General features: G+C 36.8%; 1 protein-coding gene, 1 long non-coding RNA gene and 1 other non-coding gene across 9 annotated transcripts in view; all 3 read right to left on the minus strand.

The window, feature by feature from the left end:
- Positions 1 to 4,220: 4,220 nt before the first annotated feature.
- Positions 4,221 to 18,010, minus strand: part of LOC125853233 (uncharacterized) — a 32,779-nt gene continuing 18,989 nt past the window's right edge. Inside the window, exon 3 of the long non-coding RNA XR_007445147.1 lies at positions 4,221 to 4,538. This is a non-coding gene — a long non-coding RNA (uncharacterized LOC125853233). The remainder of the gene's footprint in view (positions 4,539 to 18,010) is intronic.
- LOC125847786 (ATP-dependent DNA helicase Q-like SIM) overlaps positions 4,607 to 18,010 on the minus strand; it is a 37,423-nt gene continuing 24,019 nt past the window's right edge. For 3 of the 7 annotated variants that reach the window (XM_049528601.1, XM_049529337.1, XM_049529892.1), the window contains one exon: positions 5,813 to 6,319. In XM_049528601.1, the coding sequence (XP_049384558.1) occupies positions 6,020 to 6,319 (300 nt within the window). In that variant the 3' untranslated portion in view covers positions 5,813 to 6,019. Of the gene's footprint in view, positions 4,661 to 5,803; positions 6,320 to 18,010 lie in introns of those variants that run through there. The other 4 variants (XM_049531562.1, XM_049530971.1, XM_049530442.1 and 1 more) reach the window with 3 other exon arrangements.
- TRNAG-CCC (transfer RNA glycine (anticodon CCC)) lies at positions 4,931 to 5,001 on the minus strand. Its single transcript has one exon. It is a non-coding gene; the product is annotated as a tRNA-Gly (tRNA).

Raw genomic sequence — 18,010 nt, forward strand, 5'->3', positions numbered from 1 at the left:
AAAGGTTTGCTTGAGTATTATCACATATTTGCAGGCTTTATTATTGTGGCCTTGTTGATGACACTTGGAACAAGTCATTTTTACACCTCTCCTGGACAACTTTCCATACTTCTTTCTTGGCTCATCCTTTGACTTTCTTCTGCATTTTGGTGGTCTGCCAGGCATTTGCTTTGGTTCAGGAGGCTCAATCACTATATCACTAGTGTGAGGCCACATTTTCATGTTAGGTATTGGCTGGATAAAGTAATTATAAGCCTTCATGAAAGTATTTTTTCTATACCAATGTACAACATGATCTTCAGGGTCTTGGCCTGCATGCTGATAAGCCAAAACAGCATGTTGACATGGTATGCCTCTCAACTGCCAGGTTCTACAAGTACATGTCTTCTTTCTGATATCAATAATATGCCTATAATGACCATCTAAAATTTCATATCCAAATTGGCCATTGAACCTAACTTGACAATCTCTAGCATAATCTTTGTTTTCTTCAAGTACTAAACTTGCCATAGGAGAAATGTTTGATATCCAAGTGTTAACAAATTTTCTCATCTCAACATTTCTATCCATTATCTTATGTCTAATTTCTTCTAACATGGTGATAATTGATTTATGTCTAGCAGCTAATATCCAAGAATTAAATGTCTCACACATATTATTCTCAACAACATCACACTTAGCATGCTCCTTAAAATATGCTTTACACCATGTCTTTTTTTTCATAATGTAACAAATCTCCACAGATCTTATTACCAAGTTTATCAAGTTTATCCATTTCATCTTGAAATTTTACCTCAAAACTTGATTTTGCACATCTGCAGAATTATTTTCTTCTTTCTTCTCCTTTCCAATTCTTCTGTCAATTGGACCATATGTGTCTAGCACACATCCTCTGCTCACAATCTGGCAGCAACTCCATTATGGCTCCTACAAGACCCTACATATCATAATAATTGAAATTTATGACTAATAATAATTAAATAAATAGGCAATGAGATCAAAATTAAATAAAATGAACATTAAACTAACCTTTTGCATATCAGACATCACAGTCAATCCATGTCCAGTGCCTAAGTTTAGATCTTGTATCAAGAAGTTGATGAAGAACCTCCAACTATGCTTTGTTTCTTTATCAACAACTGCCCAAGCAATTAGAAACATTTGTTGATTTCCATTCCTACCAATTGCAACTAATAATTCACCCTTGCAAGCACCCTTCAGAAAGCATCCATCAAAACCAATGATTTTTCTACATCCTTCCAACCAACCTCTCTTTAATGCATCAAAACAAACATAAAAGTAAACAAACATATTCTTTCCTGGAGTAGATTCCATGTCTGTCCTCACCCAACATGAACTACCAGGATTAGTCTGTTTTATCATGTCTGCATAATCACACAACCTTGCAAACTCCATCTTTCAATCACCCATAAACTCCTTGAGAATCATCAATTTTGCCCGATAACAAAGAGTTCTTCCAACATACAATCATGTCGTCTTCCTCACCAACTCTTGAATTTCCCACAACTTTATATAAGGTTGAGAAACTATTTTGTCCCTAAACTTATTTGCAATAAAGTTAGATGTACACAACTTGTTTTTGGTTGTGGTAGGGCACTGATGAACAGGATAGTAATTCTTAACAATAAAGTCACCAGAGTCTTTGTCTAGACTAGCATACAACAACCATTTGCATTTCTTAAGCTGACATTTAACTCTGACTTTATGTTTTTCATTAGGCCTCAATTTTAATCTGACTTTATATTCCACAGCATACTCTGCCACAGCCTTTCTAAATTCTATGGCATTTTCAAATACCATACCAAGCTCAAATATAGCAACTACACAATCAGGATCAAATCTAACCTTTTTACTTTTTCTTCTAGCTGGTAAATCAACACCTTCCACAGCTTCAGGATCTAATTCATCCCTACTGTCATCACTATCCAGTTCTGAACTATCAATATATTGCTCATCTCCCCCCAATCTTCCTACATACCTAGCAGCCTTGTTCCTTCCAATGTCTTCAAATCCTCTATCAACACCAGCTACTCCAAGAATTATTTCCTCTGTAGAATCAGGTTTTTTCCTCTGCAATTTGGTTCTTCTTTCATTTCTAAGAGTTCTCAACTCTTCATCAATCTCTGAGTCATCATCATCTGGAATAGCAAACTCTTGTGAATCATCACTAATATCCCAATCTGTTTCAACACCTTCAAGATCTGATGCATCATCTATACCAACTTCAACATTAATATTCTCAGATTAGGTAGCTCCTTGTTGTAACCCTTCATCCACACCAACTTCAACACTAATATTCTCAGATTGGGTAGCTCCTTGTTGTAACCCTTCATCCACATTAATATTATGTGAGTTTTCTACCCCATCCTCATTAATAATTTCACCAACTATTGGCCCACAAAGATAACTTGTAGGGATCCCATCTTTAATAATTTCTACCTCATCTATAACATGTTGAACATACAAGTCCAAAAAGTCACCATCACCTAGGTCTTTTATAAGGTTTAGTTAGCTGAAATCGTTATCCACTAAGACAAAGTTATTGATTGTAGGGTCTTTAAAATAAAACCCACCCACAGTAACATACCCCAGATCTCTAGTATAAAAAAGCAATTCCATTAAAGAAAAGTGGTCTTTATCAATACCTACATATTCCACTTCACTTTCCCCTATGTAAGTGAGACCTCCACCAGATGTGTCTTCCACAAATTTACCACCATGGTGAAAGCGAGTTACTATAATAATATCCATAAGATTCCCTAGAAAAAAAGTCAAATAAACCCGACAAATTGCTGACAAGGAAACCCTAAAAAATTCAAACTTTATTCACATATGTACAAAACATCATCATTGTAGTAATATACAAAAGAGACGCTATATTTAAAGGGGAAATTGATAGCAATAGTCATAAAGATTCGAAAATGAACTTACTTCACAAGATTTAACACAAAATCTCCTTGCTTTCTCGAATCAACCCTAAAACACAACAACAAGAATTATTTTATTGAATCGACCACATATTGAGCGGGAATCTTGAAAGAATATCTAGGATTTTTTGGAACACGTTTTGGGGATTTAGAGAAATGACTGAGGGGTTGGGTGTGGGGTTGGGTGTTTTGTGATGTGTATTACCACGTAGGATTAGATTTTCCACATAGGAGATGTGTAATGTCACGCGCTCCACCTTAAAACAAATGCCTCACACGATAAGTGCCAAGTCAGCCAAGTGTGTTTGATAGGTACACTTTTTGAGTGGTTTAAGTGTTCAATAGGAAGGAGTCCTTGTTAAGGTGTCTATACGAAAAATCCTTACAAGTTCAAGGGGCCGCTTATGCATTCTGCCTTTATAATATTTTAACATGATTTTTAAATATGTTATACTCATTTTGTCCTAATTTATGTGACACATGTGAAATTTAAAAGTCAACCAAATTTTTAATAGTATATTTTTTAAAATATTTTAAATTGTTAATTATTGTGGTTTATAGTAATCTTAATTAAAGTAATATTTAAATACTAAATGTTATTCCCTCTGTCCCAATTTATGTGGTTCATGTGAAATTTTGAGAGTTAACCATATTTTAAAATATTTTAAGTTGTGATATATAGTACTCGTAACATAATTTTCAGATAATATATATAGTGATGTGGTATTTCACATGACGTTCAACCCATCTAAATATCAGATTACATCGGTTTTAGTTAAAGTGCACATCCGCTAGAAATAAGGGTATATTTATGTTATATCTATAATATAGAAATCTATTTATTAATAAAAATGATTATAATGTTAAAAAAAATTACGGCTGTTAATAATATTGAGAATTGAAAGTCCGATAAGGAACAATTTTATTTGTACCTTTCTGGAGAAACTTATTTCACATTTGTGCACAAAACAACCTTAAATTACATATATGCTCATATTTTTTCTTTGAACAAATAAAACTTTTATTTTTCCTCTTTCATGGTATATATTTCTCTTTTCTATTCTTTATTGTTTTACTATCCCCTTGTGAATATCTTTGATGATGATGTAATACGAGCTTATATGAAGAAGTGTTTGGAAATTGGGACGTGACAAAATAATAATTATTGTTGTTGATGTTGATATTCGAACACCCCTACTAGCATGCACTCCAGGATATGATAGTCACATACATTAGAAAAATTGCCAAAATTTACAAAGATTTCAATGCAAAGAGAAGGATCATTGCAAGGAAATAGTATCCATTTAGTAATCAACAAATACAAAAAAGAACGTATAGCTTGATCTATGCTAATTATTATTGTTCCTTTGTCTTCTTGATTTTCCAATTAACCAAACATGCCTTGAAGCACTTTCATAATCATCAGGGTACAATCTGATAACTTGTAGCTGCAAATTTCTGAGAGTAATTGCAAATTCTAATGCTCCATTCATTGCTTCTCGAGCACCAGTAAGTGCTTCTACTATTTCTTGAATTACAATGTAATGTGAACATATTTGATTAAGTATGTTATCGTGTCTTTCTTCATATCTTAAAACTGTCTTCAGCTTGTTCTAATGCTTCTGTTATTATCCTCAATTTCTCTGCTGCTATTTGCTTCTTTTGCCTTTTCCTCAAGATTGGCAAGTATAGCAAGAATGATGATGTGAAGCCTATAATTGCAAAGGTGATGTTGTTATAATACATGGTGAGAATTCATCTAAAGTAGATGAGTTGTTGTTGAAGTAAAATATAGAAAGGGAAATTGATTCTTTGCCTTGAATCAATATTGGCATAACTTCTTATCACTTGCTTGAAGTGAATAATTATATTCCTTCAAGTAAAGGAAATGAAAGAATCTGGAAGCAGAAATTAGACATAAATGGAAAAGGAATAAACCAATAAGTCTAAATGGAAAAGGCATAAACCAAAAATGAACTAAGTGCGCATCCGGGGAATCGAACCCCGGTCAGTACCGTGGGAGGGTACTATGATACCACTACACCAGATGCGCTTCTTCTTGTGAAAATATCACTGAAGTGAAATAATTTCTTTTAATTTAGGGGGAAAGGAAAATTACAAGGCTTATCATATGAAGGGGAAAAAAAGTGTTAAAATATTCTTTCTTTTATTTTTAATTCATTGATTTCCAATCCTAAATAGACCTTCAGAGCTTCCTTCTCAAGGCAAGTAAAGTCTACATACACTTCACTCTCCCATACTCTACTTAGGGTCGTTTGATTTGAATTCAAGTTATGATGAGATTAATTATAATGGGATAAATTATGATGAAATTAGTTATGATAAGATAATTTTTTATTGAGTGTTTGGTTTGTTGTATCTAAAATAATAAATATTAAGAAAAATCTATTTGCTTACAAAAACTCCCTTCATGATTGTAAAAAGTGATGTATAAAAAGAGTTGAAAGAGACATTTTTGTCATTTACTTATTTTAATCCCAAGATAAGTATCCCAGACTTGCCAACCAAACAACAAAATAAGTGATACTATAATTTAATCTCAAGACTATTTGGTATTATCATTCACACCAAACGAACGGGTATGTTGTTGTAATAGATGTTGAAAGCTTGATCTTTCCTTTATACATTTGTTATCACTTTCTCGGCCCAAGTCTCTCCTTTAGGGTCTTTGCTTCAGGCCCTCGTGCATTTCAAGTCGAAATGTATCTCTTCACACGTGACCCCCTCCCCGTGTACTGTTTTTCCACTCAAATTTCTATCTTCACAAGGTAAGAGCAACGTTGTGTACACACCACCTTCCCCAAACTCCACTTGTGAAATTACACTGGATATGATTTTGTTGTATTCTCAAGTTTGGAGCCAAGTCAGATAAAAAAAATAAAAAAGAGAAACGTGGCATCTTAAAAGAATCCGCCAATCAAAAACCAGAACGTATAATGGACGAATAACTAAAGAATGGGATGGTGCAAATTACGAATCTTTCAACCTTGTTACATGGCTGATTGTTTCAATTTCCAACAAAGTTGGAATTCTTTTTAACTTCACATTTGTCACTTTTTTGACAGCTTGGCAGTCAATCTTCCTCGAACCGTATTAGAATCAGGCTGACGTTTACGTGATTTTCGTTTTCTCGGAGATTTCCATGTTCGCTTTCTTTGCAATCGTTGGCGACGGATCTCGGGATCAGCCCACCCTTTTCCCCATTCAGCAAAACTGGAAAAGGACTTGGGGCTTGTCATGGAAAGCAACATATCTGCTTCAGGATAAACATGGAATGGCTGCTCTGTTTCAGAACTCAGGAACTGCCTTCCACGTTCTGTTACTTCTGGATATTTTATCTGCACACGGGTCTGTAACATTCACCATAAATGATCATCCGTAGCATTGAAAATAACCACATACAAACATACTCCCAGTTCAAGATTGATTTAAAAGGTAACATAACATAAAGAAAGTGGAAAATAAGGCACCAAATGAAAACCTTTACCCCCTCCTAACAGAAATATACCGCTAGAGATGCATCATACCAATATTGTTGTGAAACCATAGTTCCAAGGAAACAACAGCTGTTTTAACACTCAAACTTTCACACGTTTGACTAGTTCTATCTTTCCACATTCTCCATCAAACAGGAGGAACCAGACGGATAAAAGTAAAACAAGCAGATCTCAAATATAGCACAAACCAAGCAAAAGGGTAATTAAATGTCTTATTCTTAGTGACAGTATCAAACTAATGCAGTTTTCCTGGGAGACAATCTTATCATAAGACAGTCTTGTCCCAATAAGACCATCTATTGTCTTTTTGCTTTGACCCAAAACCCTTGACCTCTTTTCTTAATTTAAAAAAACTCATATCCAGGACATTTCAAATTATAACAACAGTACTACTTTTACTTTCAGAAATAATATAATTATCCAACCGAAGATGAGTGAGGAGATAAACTGATATGGAGGGATGGGTGCTAAAGACCATTGAAACCTATGATCTAGAGTTGTCAGAAATCGGAGATAATAGCAATATGTGGAAAAAGGTTTGAAACATCAAATTTCCGAAGTAACTTTCCTTGTTTGGTGTGCAGTGCAAGATGCAATTTTAACAGCGGACAACACAAGAAAAAGGAGGATACTTATGAGTTGGTACTTGGTATGTATGTGTGAAGAATCTGGAGAAGATACTAATCATCTCTCGTTGCATTGGAGGTTGGCTTTACAACTATGGAGTGTTGCATTCTCATCCTTAACATCTTTTGGGTGTAATCACTGACAGTGGAGGAAACAATTACAAGTTGGAGATTGGAGAGGATAGGCAATGAAAGTAAGGCAGCTTGGAAGACAAAACCGCCTCATCTCTGTTGGAGTATACGGAATGAACGGAATATGTACAAATAGGAAAATGTTTCATAATAGTGAGAATGACAGAAAGTATTAGAAGATCTTTTCTATTTCACTTTTATTTTTGGTATGACATAAAAATAGCATATCGTATGGATAGTTGGTCAAACTTGGTGGAAGATAATGTATGACTCCAGCAAAGTCATGCGCGCATCTTGCATTCAATGAGCATCTTGTATTTCATGAAAATTGGGGGCAATAAAATCCTTACGTAAGGGGATAGTATTTCCCATTCCTTTATGTAACCTTCTCTCCTCTAATGGAGAATCGTATTTATTTCAGGCTGGGGGGGTAGATCATACAACTTAACCGAGACAAAATCTTCTAACGGAACTTGGTTCAACTGGGTGGAGAGCTCAAAGCTCCACATGCGAAGGTGACACTTAGCAAAGCAGCATTGTTATGGTTAGTCAAGAGGTTGCGAGAGGCATCAGACATAAGGGGGGAAGCTTTTAAATTGTGGAGAGGCAAAGATCTGGTTACCTATTTATACTTATCCTTGAAGTTCAATAAATATGGTAGATTCATCTCTATGATTGCAGTAAATGGTGCATCCAGATCAGTAATAATTCTACCTAAGAACAACTTTAATGAGGGGTGGTTGGGGCTTGCAACGAAAATTGAAGGCTTCATAAATGGTTTGAATAAACAGCTTGCATTAAATGCCAAAGAGACTATATTACATCCAGATACACAGAAGGGGAAAGGAATTATAAAGAAGCATTACACAGGAACAGATGGGCTCAAAAAGAACAAGAAATACAGCAGGAGGTAAACTCTTTTCATGCCTGCAAATCCAAAGGCGGACAAACTCCTAAGTAGATGCCTAGCGGCATCAATATATATTACTGCTTTTGGGGGGTGGAGTAGTCAGGAATCCAGAAGACATAAAGAAGGAAATTGTAGTTTTCTATATGGGGTTATATTCTGGAGACCTTCAGGTGGGTGCAAGATTCATGCTTCAGAAGGAATTTGAGGACCAAGAGATTTGGGATAGTGTCAAACTTTGTGCTAGTGACAAAGCTCCTGCCCCTAATGGTTTTACCATTGCCTTCTATACCCATTGTTGGGAGATTATTGGAAAAGATATGATTGCTACAGTCAAGAACTTTCATGAGAGATGTGTCTTTGAGAAAAGCTTCAACTCTACTTATCTGGCTTTAATTCCCAAAAAAATGGGTGCTAAGGAGCTCACTAACTTCAGACCCATTAGCCTAATTGATAGCGTGTACAAGATCATCTCCAAAATACTCACTGGGAGAATCAAAATGGTTATGCACAAACTGGTGGACCCCCCCAACAGTTGGCCTTCATAAAAGGGAGACAAATAGTGGATCCCATTCTTATGGCTAATGAGTATGTTAATGCTAGAACTAGAAGCAGTGTCCCAGGCATCCTATGTAAGTTGGACTTTCAAAAAGCTTATGACCACCTCAATTGGAAGTTCCTGTTGGAGACTCCTTCTAAAAGGGGTTTTGGAGGTATATGGTTGAGATGGATGAAGTTTTGCATCAGCACCGTGAAATTCTCAGTTCTAATAAATGGCTCTCCCACAGGTTTCTTCTCTTCACAGAGAGGTTTAAGACAAGGAGACCCATTATCTCCCTTTCTTTTTATTATCGCTATGGAGGGGCTAAATGATATGTTGAAAGTCGCTCAAGAAAAGTTGTGGCTGAGAGGTTTTAGGGTATCCAGTAGAGTGGGGGCTGATATGGAGATTACTCACTTACAATATGCAGATGACACTCTTGTCTTCTATGATGCAAATAGGAACCAATTCAAGATTTTAAGGGTATTCTTTGTTTTTTTTGAAGCTATCTCTGGGATTCACATCAATTGGAACAATAGTTTCTTGTATCCTGTAAATGAAATGAAGTCCCTGATACCCTCTCTGGCTAGGATTTTGGGGGGAAGGACAGGAGACCTACCAACTACATACTTGGGGATGCCTTTGGGATCCAAAAGCAAATCCATAGGCATCTGGAATGGGGTGATTGAAAAATGTGAAAAAAAGTTGGTGAATTAGAAGAGTCAGTACCTTTCTTTAGGATGAAGATTAACCGTCATCAACAGTGTTTTGGACTCTATGCCTACCTATATGATGTCGTTTTTCCCTATTCATGATGGTGTTATTGACAGACTTGATGCTTTATGGAGGGTGAAACCAAGAAACTCCACTTACTTAAGTGGGATACTCTTATTGAGAGTAAACAAGCAGGGGGATGGGAATAAGGAATTTAAAAATCCAAAATCAGTGCCTTGTGATGAAGTGGCTATGGAGATTTGCTTCCAGTGAGCAAGATCTGTGGAAAGATGTAATACAGGCAGAATATGAAATTGAGGATCTCTGGATAGCTAAAATGGTCACTAGCACTTACAGATCGAGCCTTTAAGAGCCATCAGAAACCATTGGCCAAAGCTCAGAGGAAACTGCAGTATTAAACTGGGTAATGGTAGGTGTGGAATAAGATTATTGAATAATTTCATTCATATCTTTCTATGTCATGTACATGGCTTTATATATACATAAAAGATTGTGGAATAGAATCACCTAAATCTTTACATTAAGAGAAAGAATCAGAGATATGATATTCTAGATTACCACAATTATACTAAGATCTTAGAGGATCATATCTTGATATGAAGAATATCTTCTCATCTTAGAGGATCACATCTTTGATGACAAGAATATCGTCTTGGAAATCCTCTATCAGCCAACACTCCCCCTCAAGCGGGTGAATGGATATCTTCCATTCCTAGCTTGCTTATTAGATCTTGAAACCTATTGTTTGGCAATCCTTTTGTTAAAACATCAGCAACTTGATCTTTTGTAGATACAAATGGCGTACAAATGAGTCCGTTATCTAATTTCTCCTTAATGAAATGGATGTCTACATCAATATGCTTAGTGCGATCATGTTGTACAGGATTATGAGCTATACTTATTGCTGATTTATTGTCACAATATAGCCTCATAGGTCCTTCCCATCTTATCTTCAAATCATCAAGGATTATCTTTAGCCATAACAACTCACAAACTCCCATCGCCATGGATCTAAACTCAGATTCTGCACTTGATCTAGCTACTACATTTTGTTTTTTACTCCTCCAAGTCACCAGATTTCCTCCTAAGAAGGTGCAATATCCAGAACTTGACCTTCGATCCACTAATGAACCAGCATAGTCCGCATCTGTATAAGCCTCTAAAACCATGTTTCCTCCTCTTTTGAATAATATTCCTTTTCCTGGACTTCCTTTAAGATATTGTAGAATCCGGTTGACAGCTTGAAGATGCATTTCTCTAGGATCATGCATAAATTGGCTAACAACACTTACAGCAAATGCAATGTCCGGCCTTGTATGGGACAAGTAAATCAATTTCCCTACAAGCCTTTGATACAAGCCTTTATCTACCACTGAATCTTCTGGAGCATTGCACAATCTATGATTGTATTCAATTGGTGTAGCCACTGGTTTACACCCTAATTTTCCTGTTTCTTTCAACAAATCAAGCACATATTTTTGTTGGGAAATAAAGATTCCTTGTTTTGAGTGTGCCACTTCGATTCCCAAAAAATACTTTAATTTCCCAAGCTCTTTGATGTCAAATTCCTTGAGTAAACACTTCTTCAAATTTTGTATCTCCTCTGAATCATCACCTGTTACTATGATGTCATCCACATAAACCAACAATGCTGTCACTTTTCCTATTTTTGAGTGTCGTATGAACAAGGTGTGGTCTCCTTGACTTTGTCGATACCCTAGCTTGATCATAACCTTTGTAAATCTTCCAAACCATGCACGAGGTGATTGCTTTAATCCATAGAGTGCCTTCTTCAGTCTACACACCATTCCCTTCTTGCTTTCAAAAGCAGGTGGCACCTCCATATAGATCTCCTCATCTAAGTCTCCATGTAAAAAGGCATTTTTTACATCAAATTGTTGTAGGTTCCAATTAAAAACTGCAGCCAATGATAATAAAATTCTCACTGTATTCATTTTTGCCACTGGGGCAAAAGTCTCCAAATAATCAATTCCATAGGTTTGTGTATAACCCTTTGCTACCAAACGTGCTTTATATCTTTCTATGGACCCATCTGACTTATATTTCACAGTAAACACCCATCTGCACCCGACCAACCTTTTTCCTTTTGGTAATTCCACAATATCCCAAGTTTTGTTTTTCTCCAATGCTTCCATTTCTACCTTCATAGCTTTCTCCCATTCTTTATTTCCTAATGCTTCAGACAAATTTCTGGGGATAGGAATTGTGTGCAGGTTACAGAGAAAAGCTTTATGACTTGGGGATAGATTTTGATATGTCATGGAGAGGCTCAAAGGGTGTTGTGTGCAAGTTCTGGTTCTTTTTCTGATTGCAATGGGAAGGTCAAGGACATTAGGTTGGTTAAATTCTTCTTCATGATCAGTTTGGTTTGGTGTTTCTGACGGTTCAACAAGTTCAGGATGGGTATCAGGAGCAGTAACCTGAGGAGATGATTGCAACCGAGTAGTTTGATCAGTTAGTCTCTTTCTTCTGGAATATACCTGCAATGGTAGATTATTTTCTAGAATTCCATTATCTATATTTGGATTAGGAGACTCAATGGGTTCTTTTGGATTTAGAGACTCAGGTGACTGTAGCAATGGTGACTCAGGCAAGGATTTGGCACGACTAGAAATGGACAAATCAAATAGAGACAAGTCTAGAGGTTCCTTTCCCTTCAGTGACTCCCTCTGATTCCCCCTGATTGTAAGAATGCTTAAAAAAGGATTCACTCTCATCAAATGTGACATCTGCGGAAACAAAGAATTTCTTTGATGATGGTTGATAACACTTGTAACCTTTTTGAGTAGGAGAATATCCTATGAAAACACACTTAAGAGCACGTGGGTCTAATTTGCCTCTATTTTGAGAATGAATATGAACAGAGGCAACACTTCCAAAGATTCTAGGAACCAATTTATTGGAAATTTCAAAATTTGGAAAGAAATTCCTAAGAGTATCAAGCGGACTTTGAAAGTTCAGAATTCTTGATGGCATTCTGTTACTAAGATGTGCAGCAGTTAGGACAGCTTCCCCCCAATACTGTTTTGGCACCTTTTTTGTGAAACAATAATGATCTAGTAATGTCAAGTAACAGACCATTTCTTCTCTCTGCTATCCCATTTTGTTGAGGAGTATTGACACATGAAGATTCATGAATAATTCCCTCTTTTTGGAAGAAAACAGAGAGGTTTTGATTGAAGTAGTCCTTGGCATTATCAGATCGAAATCTTTTAATTGGCACATCATATTGGGTTTTGATCATATTAAAAAAGGTAGAAAGAATTTGACTGACATCTGATTTTTGCTTTAGCAAATAGATCCACGTAACTCTTGTACAATCATCAATGAATGATACAAACCATCTAGCACCAGAAATATTAGGAATGGGAGAGGGTCCCCAAATATCACTATGAATAAGAGAGAATGGAGTTTGACATCTTTTGTGACTAATTGGAAAGGAAGTACGTTTGTGTTTTGCAATTTCACAATCATCACAATGAAAAGACTCAACAATCAAATCTTTGAACAAAGATGGGAACATCCCTTTGATTACATAAAAGGAAGGGTGACCTAACCGACGATGATAAAGCCATACTTTCTCTTTATTGGACATGATAGATTCAGACAAGAATGAACTAGACAAGGAATTCTTAGATTATATATTCACCATTGTGAAAATCCAAACAATAAAGACCACCTTTCTCACTAGCACGCCCAATCATCTCCTTCGTGTTCTGTTCCTGAAATAAGCAATATGAAGGGAAGAAAGTTACTTGGCATTTGGAATCTTTGGTGAGTTTCTGGATAGAGATGAGATTTGCAGATAACTTTGGGATATGAAGGACATCTTTAAGTATCAAGGATTTTCCAAGTGGTATGTCTCCTTGCCCAGCTACAGTAATAACTGAACCATCAGCTATAGTTATTTTTTTATAGCTAGGACAAGGGAAATATGATATGAAGAGATGAAAGAGACTGGTCATGTGATCAGTTGCCCCGGAATCAACCACCCACGTTGGAGAAAGTTTGTCTGAGACATTAGTAATAAAAGAGTAAGAAATACCTGTGAAGGCCAATGAACAACTACCTGTTGAAGCTGAATGTTGCAAATCTCCAATTGAAACTGTAGAGTTATTCTCTACGGTTGCAGAAACATTCTCAGAGACTGGAATATTTGCGGCAGTACCATTTTCAGACATGGTTTGGGCAGATAAAGATAGCAAAATGGGATTTTTCCAAGATAGGATGAATAAAATTGGCCAGGAATAAGCCTAAAGCTCTGATACCATGTGGAATAAGATTATTGAATAATTTCATTCATATCTTTCTATGTCATGTACATGGCTTTATATATACATAAAAGATTGTGGAATAGAATCACCTAAATCTTTACATTAAGAGAAAGAATCAGAGATATGATATTCTAGATTACCACAATTATACTAAGATCTTAGAGGATCACATCTTTGATGACAAGAATATCGTCTTGGAAATCCTCTATCAGCCAACAGGAAAACCTCTTTTTGGGAAGATAGATGGCTAGAGCAAGGATCTTCAAAAACCTTGTTCCCGGATATTTTCACCCTAAACCAGCAGCAAAGGGCCATTGTGGCAGAGATGTGGTCAAACCAAAGGTGGAACCTGAGTTTTGGAAGACCTCTAAATGACTAGGAGATCCAAAGGTTGGTAGAGTTTTACAAGGTCTTGAGGTAATTCAAAAGAACTACTCATGCACAAAATAGTTTGGGATGGCAGGATCACAATCAAAATAATTTCAGTATCAAAAGAGCCTACAAGAAGTTTAATTTTTGTAACAGTCAGTGAAATAGGTGGTCATGGAAGCAGATATGGAAAACTAAAATCCCCTACAAAGTGTCTTGTTTTACTTGGCTCCTTGCTAAGCAAGCAGTTTTGACCCAAGATAATCTTATGAAAAGAAATATTTGATTGAGTCATAGGTGCCTCCTATGTGGTGAAGAGGTAGAGACTATCAACCATCTCTTCCTACACGGTAGAATAACCAACATTTCGTGATATGTTTTCATCAATCTGAAGGGCATGAAATGGGTTATGCCTAAGAAAGTTACCCAGCCTCTGAAGATATGGAGCAGTTATGCAAGCATTACTAGGGATAAAGAGATGGAAAATCATTTCGGCTTACATTTGGTGGTCTGTGTGGAAAGAAAGAAATCTCAAATGCTTCCAAAACAAGAGTAATTCCATCCCGAAGATTAAGATGAACTGCTTAGTGTTGCTTCTTTTTTTGGTGTAAACAGGAGTACATGGAAGATCTAGAATCAGTTACAGATGTTTTAGGTTCCTTGTAAATTTTTCTATAGGATTGAAGATCTTCCTGCTACTCCACAATTGTAATTAGGAACCTGCAATTTGTTGTGCCAGGTTTTGGTTTTTTGTTTTGGAATAGAATACAAGTTGTTACCTTCTCAAAAAAAAAATTATCTAAGAATGTTAGGGGGTTAAATGGGGAGAGCAAAAGAGCACTCGTAAGAAATTTGTTGCTTCAATAGAGGACTGACATTCATGTGTTGGTTGAAACTAAGCTAACAAGGAATGACTCAAATCTTTACCAACAAATCTAGAACAACATATGGTTGGGACAAGCTCATGTAGAAGCTATTGGAAGGAGTGGGGGGGATAGTAGTGCTATGGGACAAAAGAGTTTGGAAAGGGGAAATGGTAGACAGGGGAAATCAAATGGTTACTTGTAGATTTGCATAGAGCAAGAATTGACATGGCATTTAAGTGCAATTTATGCAGAATGTGAGGGGAAAGGAGGGAACTTTGGTCGGATTTCAACATCACCATATATCCAGAGGAGGGTCTACATCACCTGAAATCTGATGATGTTTTCAGAATAGATCAATCGCATGGAGCTTGTAGACCCTCCTTTATTTGGAGGGTCTTACACTTGGAGGAGTGAAAATTATGAGAATGCTTCTAGAATAGACAGATTCCTCTACTCTTCACAGTGGGTGGAACAATATCTACACATCAAACAATCACTTATGCCAAAATTGGGATCGGACCACAACCCCATCATGCTTACATGTGGAGATATGGATTTCAAGAAGTCATAATTTAAGTTTGAACAATGGTGGTTGGGAATGGATGGTTTCAAAGAGAGGGTAAAAGAATGGTGGGCCTCTTTCAATGTAACTGGGAGCCCAGCATACATCTTAACTACCAAACTAAAACTCCTAAAAGGAAAATTAAAAGAATGGGGGAAGAAAAACAAGAATAACTGGAGACAGAGGAGGAAGGACATCCTGAACCAAATTACTGGATTAGAAAATATCATGGAGCAAAGAGCACTCACGGTTGATGAATTACTCCAGAAAGTTCATTTGGTAATGGAGTTTGAGAAGGTGGTCAAGAATGAGGAGTAGCATGGAGACAGAGGTCTAGAATCCAATGGTTGAAAAATGGAGATATGAACACCTAATACTATCACAGAATGGCCACACCAAATAAGAGATGAACACCATTGACAAAATTGAAGAGGAAGGGACATATCACTGATCCAGAAGTTATCAAGATGAAAATACAAGACTACTATCACAATCTCTACAAAGAGAAACATGGAGACCTAATCTAAACTTACAAGACTTCACAAACATTAGCTTGGAGGAACAGATCTGGATGCAGAGACAGTTCAAGGAGGAAGAAGTCTTAAAAGACATCAATTTTTGTGTCAGTGACAAGGCACCAGGACCTGATGGCTTCCCAATGAGCTTCTTTAAAGAATTTTGGAGTGCCTTTAAAGAAGACATCTTGAACACTATGAAGTGTATTCATGAGGTCCAAGTAATTGAAAAAAGCATAAATGCCACTTATATGGCACTTATCCCAAAGAAAAGTGGAGCTACATCACTGAGGGACTTCAGACCAATAAGTCTAATTAGTAGGATGTACAAAATGCTCAAACAGGTGGTAAGCAAGCTGGTGAACAAGCACCAAATGCCATTTATTAAGGGCAGGAAAATCATGGATGCTGCATTAATAGTCAGTGAATGTGTGGACACAAGTTTAAGAGGAGAGAAAGCAAGGATCATGTGCAAACTTGATTTGGAAAAAGCATATGACCATGTAAATTGAGGGTTTTTTCTAAACATCTTAAGACAGATGGGGTTTGCCAATTGTTATATGCTAATAACACTGTAATCTTCTATGAGGCAAAAGAAGACCAGATCAGATATATTTGAGTGATACTTGTGATCCTGGAAGTTGTCACTGGTCTGAGGGTTAACTAGAGGAAAAGCAGTTTATTCCCAATCAAGGAAGTAGCACAGATGCAAAGATTGGCTAACATCCTAGGGTGCAAGATTGAGCAATTCCCAACAACTTATTGGGAATGCCTGTGGGAAGCAAAGATAAAGAATTACTACTATGGGATGGGATAATCCATAGGTCAGAGAAGAAGTTAGCCATATGGAAATCTCAAATACTTGTCACTTGGGGGCAGACAAACATTAATAAATACAGTGCTAAACTCCCTCCCCACTTATGTCATGTCTCTATTTCCCTTACCTGCTAAGGTGTTGGAGAAATTTAACAAACTTAGAAGAGACTTTCTTTGGTTTGGAAACAAAGAAAGGAAGGGGTACTATCTGGTTAACTGGGAGTCAGTGCAGCTACCTAAGCTCTCAGGTGGTCTTGGAGTTAGGATTCTTCAAATCCACAATGAGTGTCTCTTGATGAAATGGCTGTGGAGATATGTGGAAGAAGAACAGGCTCTTTGGAGATAAGTTATACATCACAAGATTGGCCGGGACTCCCAATGGTGTACCAATGAGGTCACTATACCATATGGAGTTTCAACATGGAAAACAATAAGATCCTTCTGGACCAAACTACCAAATTAGCAGGAAACATCAAACTCAGAATAGGAAATGGAGCTAAAATACTATTCTAGAAAGATGTTTGGGTAGCATTAATGCAATCTTTCCCTGACTTATTTTCTTTCTGTAGCAATCCAAATATCATTCTAGCTGAGAGTTGGGCAAATGGTTGGGATATATCTTTCATGAGACATTTCAATGATTGGGAAATAGATAGGGTGGCACAAGTGTTGCATGTAATCAATGAGTTTAATTGTTTTGCTGCAAGGCCAGACACAGTCTCGTGGGTACACTCTGAGGATGGAAGGTTCACATTTAACAAGCTCTATAAGAAGGAATTGGAAACTCAGCAAGGCCTCAGATTGGCTGGAAATATGTATGGACAAGCCAAGCACCAACCAAGATCAAATGTTTTGTATGGTTGGTAGCTAAGAGGGTTTGTCTGACTCAGGAGGTACTGCAAAGTAAAGGTGCACAACTAGTACCAAGGTGTTTTCTATGCAATGAGACCAACAACCATCTTTTTCTACACTGTAGAGTCACAGATCAACTATGGTCTCTGTTTTTTAGGCTCACTGGTAACAGCTGGATGATGCCAGAGCATACTGCTGACTTGTTGAGTTGCTGAATCAGGAGAGGAGGAAGTAAAAGCCAAAAAAAGTGGTGGAGAATTATTCCAGCTTGCATATGGTGGTCAATATGGAAGGAAAGAAATGGAAGATGCTATGAGAACAAATCAAA

Source organism: Solanum stenotomum, chromosome 1 (genome assembly GCF_019186545.1).
Source record: "Solanum stenotomum isolate F172 chromosome 1, ASM1918654v1, whole genome shotgun sequence".
NCBI lineage: Eukaryota > Viridiplantae > Streptophyta > Magnoliopsida > Solanales > Solanaceae > Solanum > Solanum stenotomum.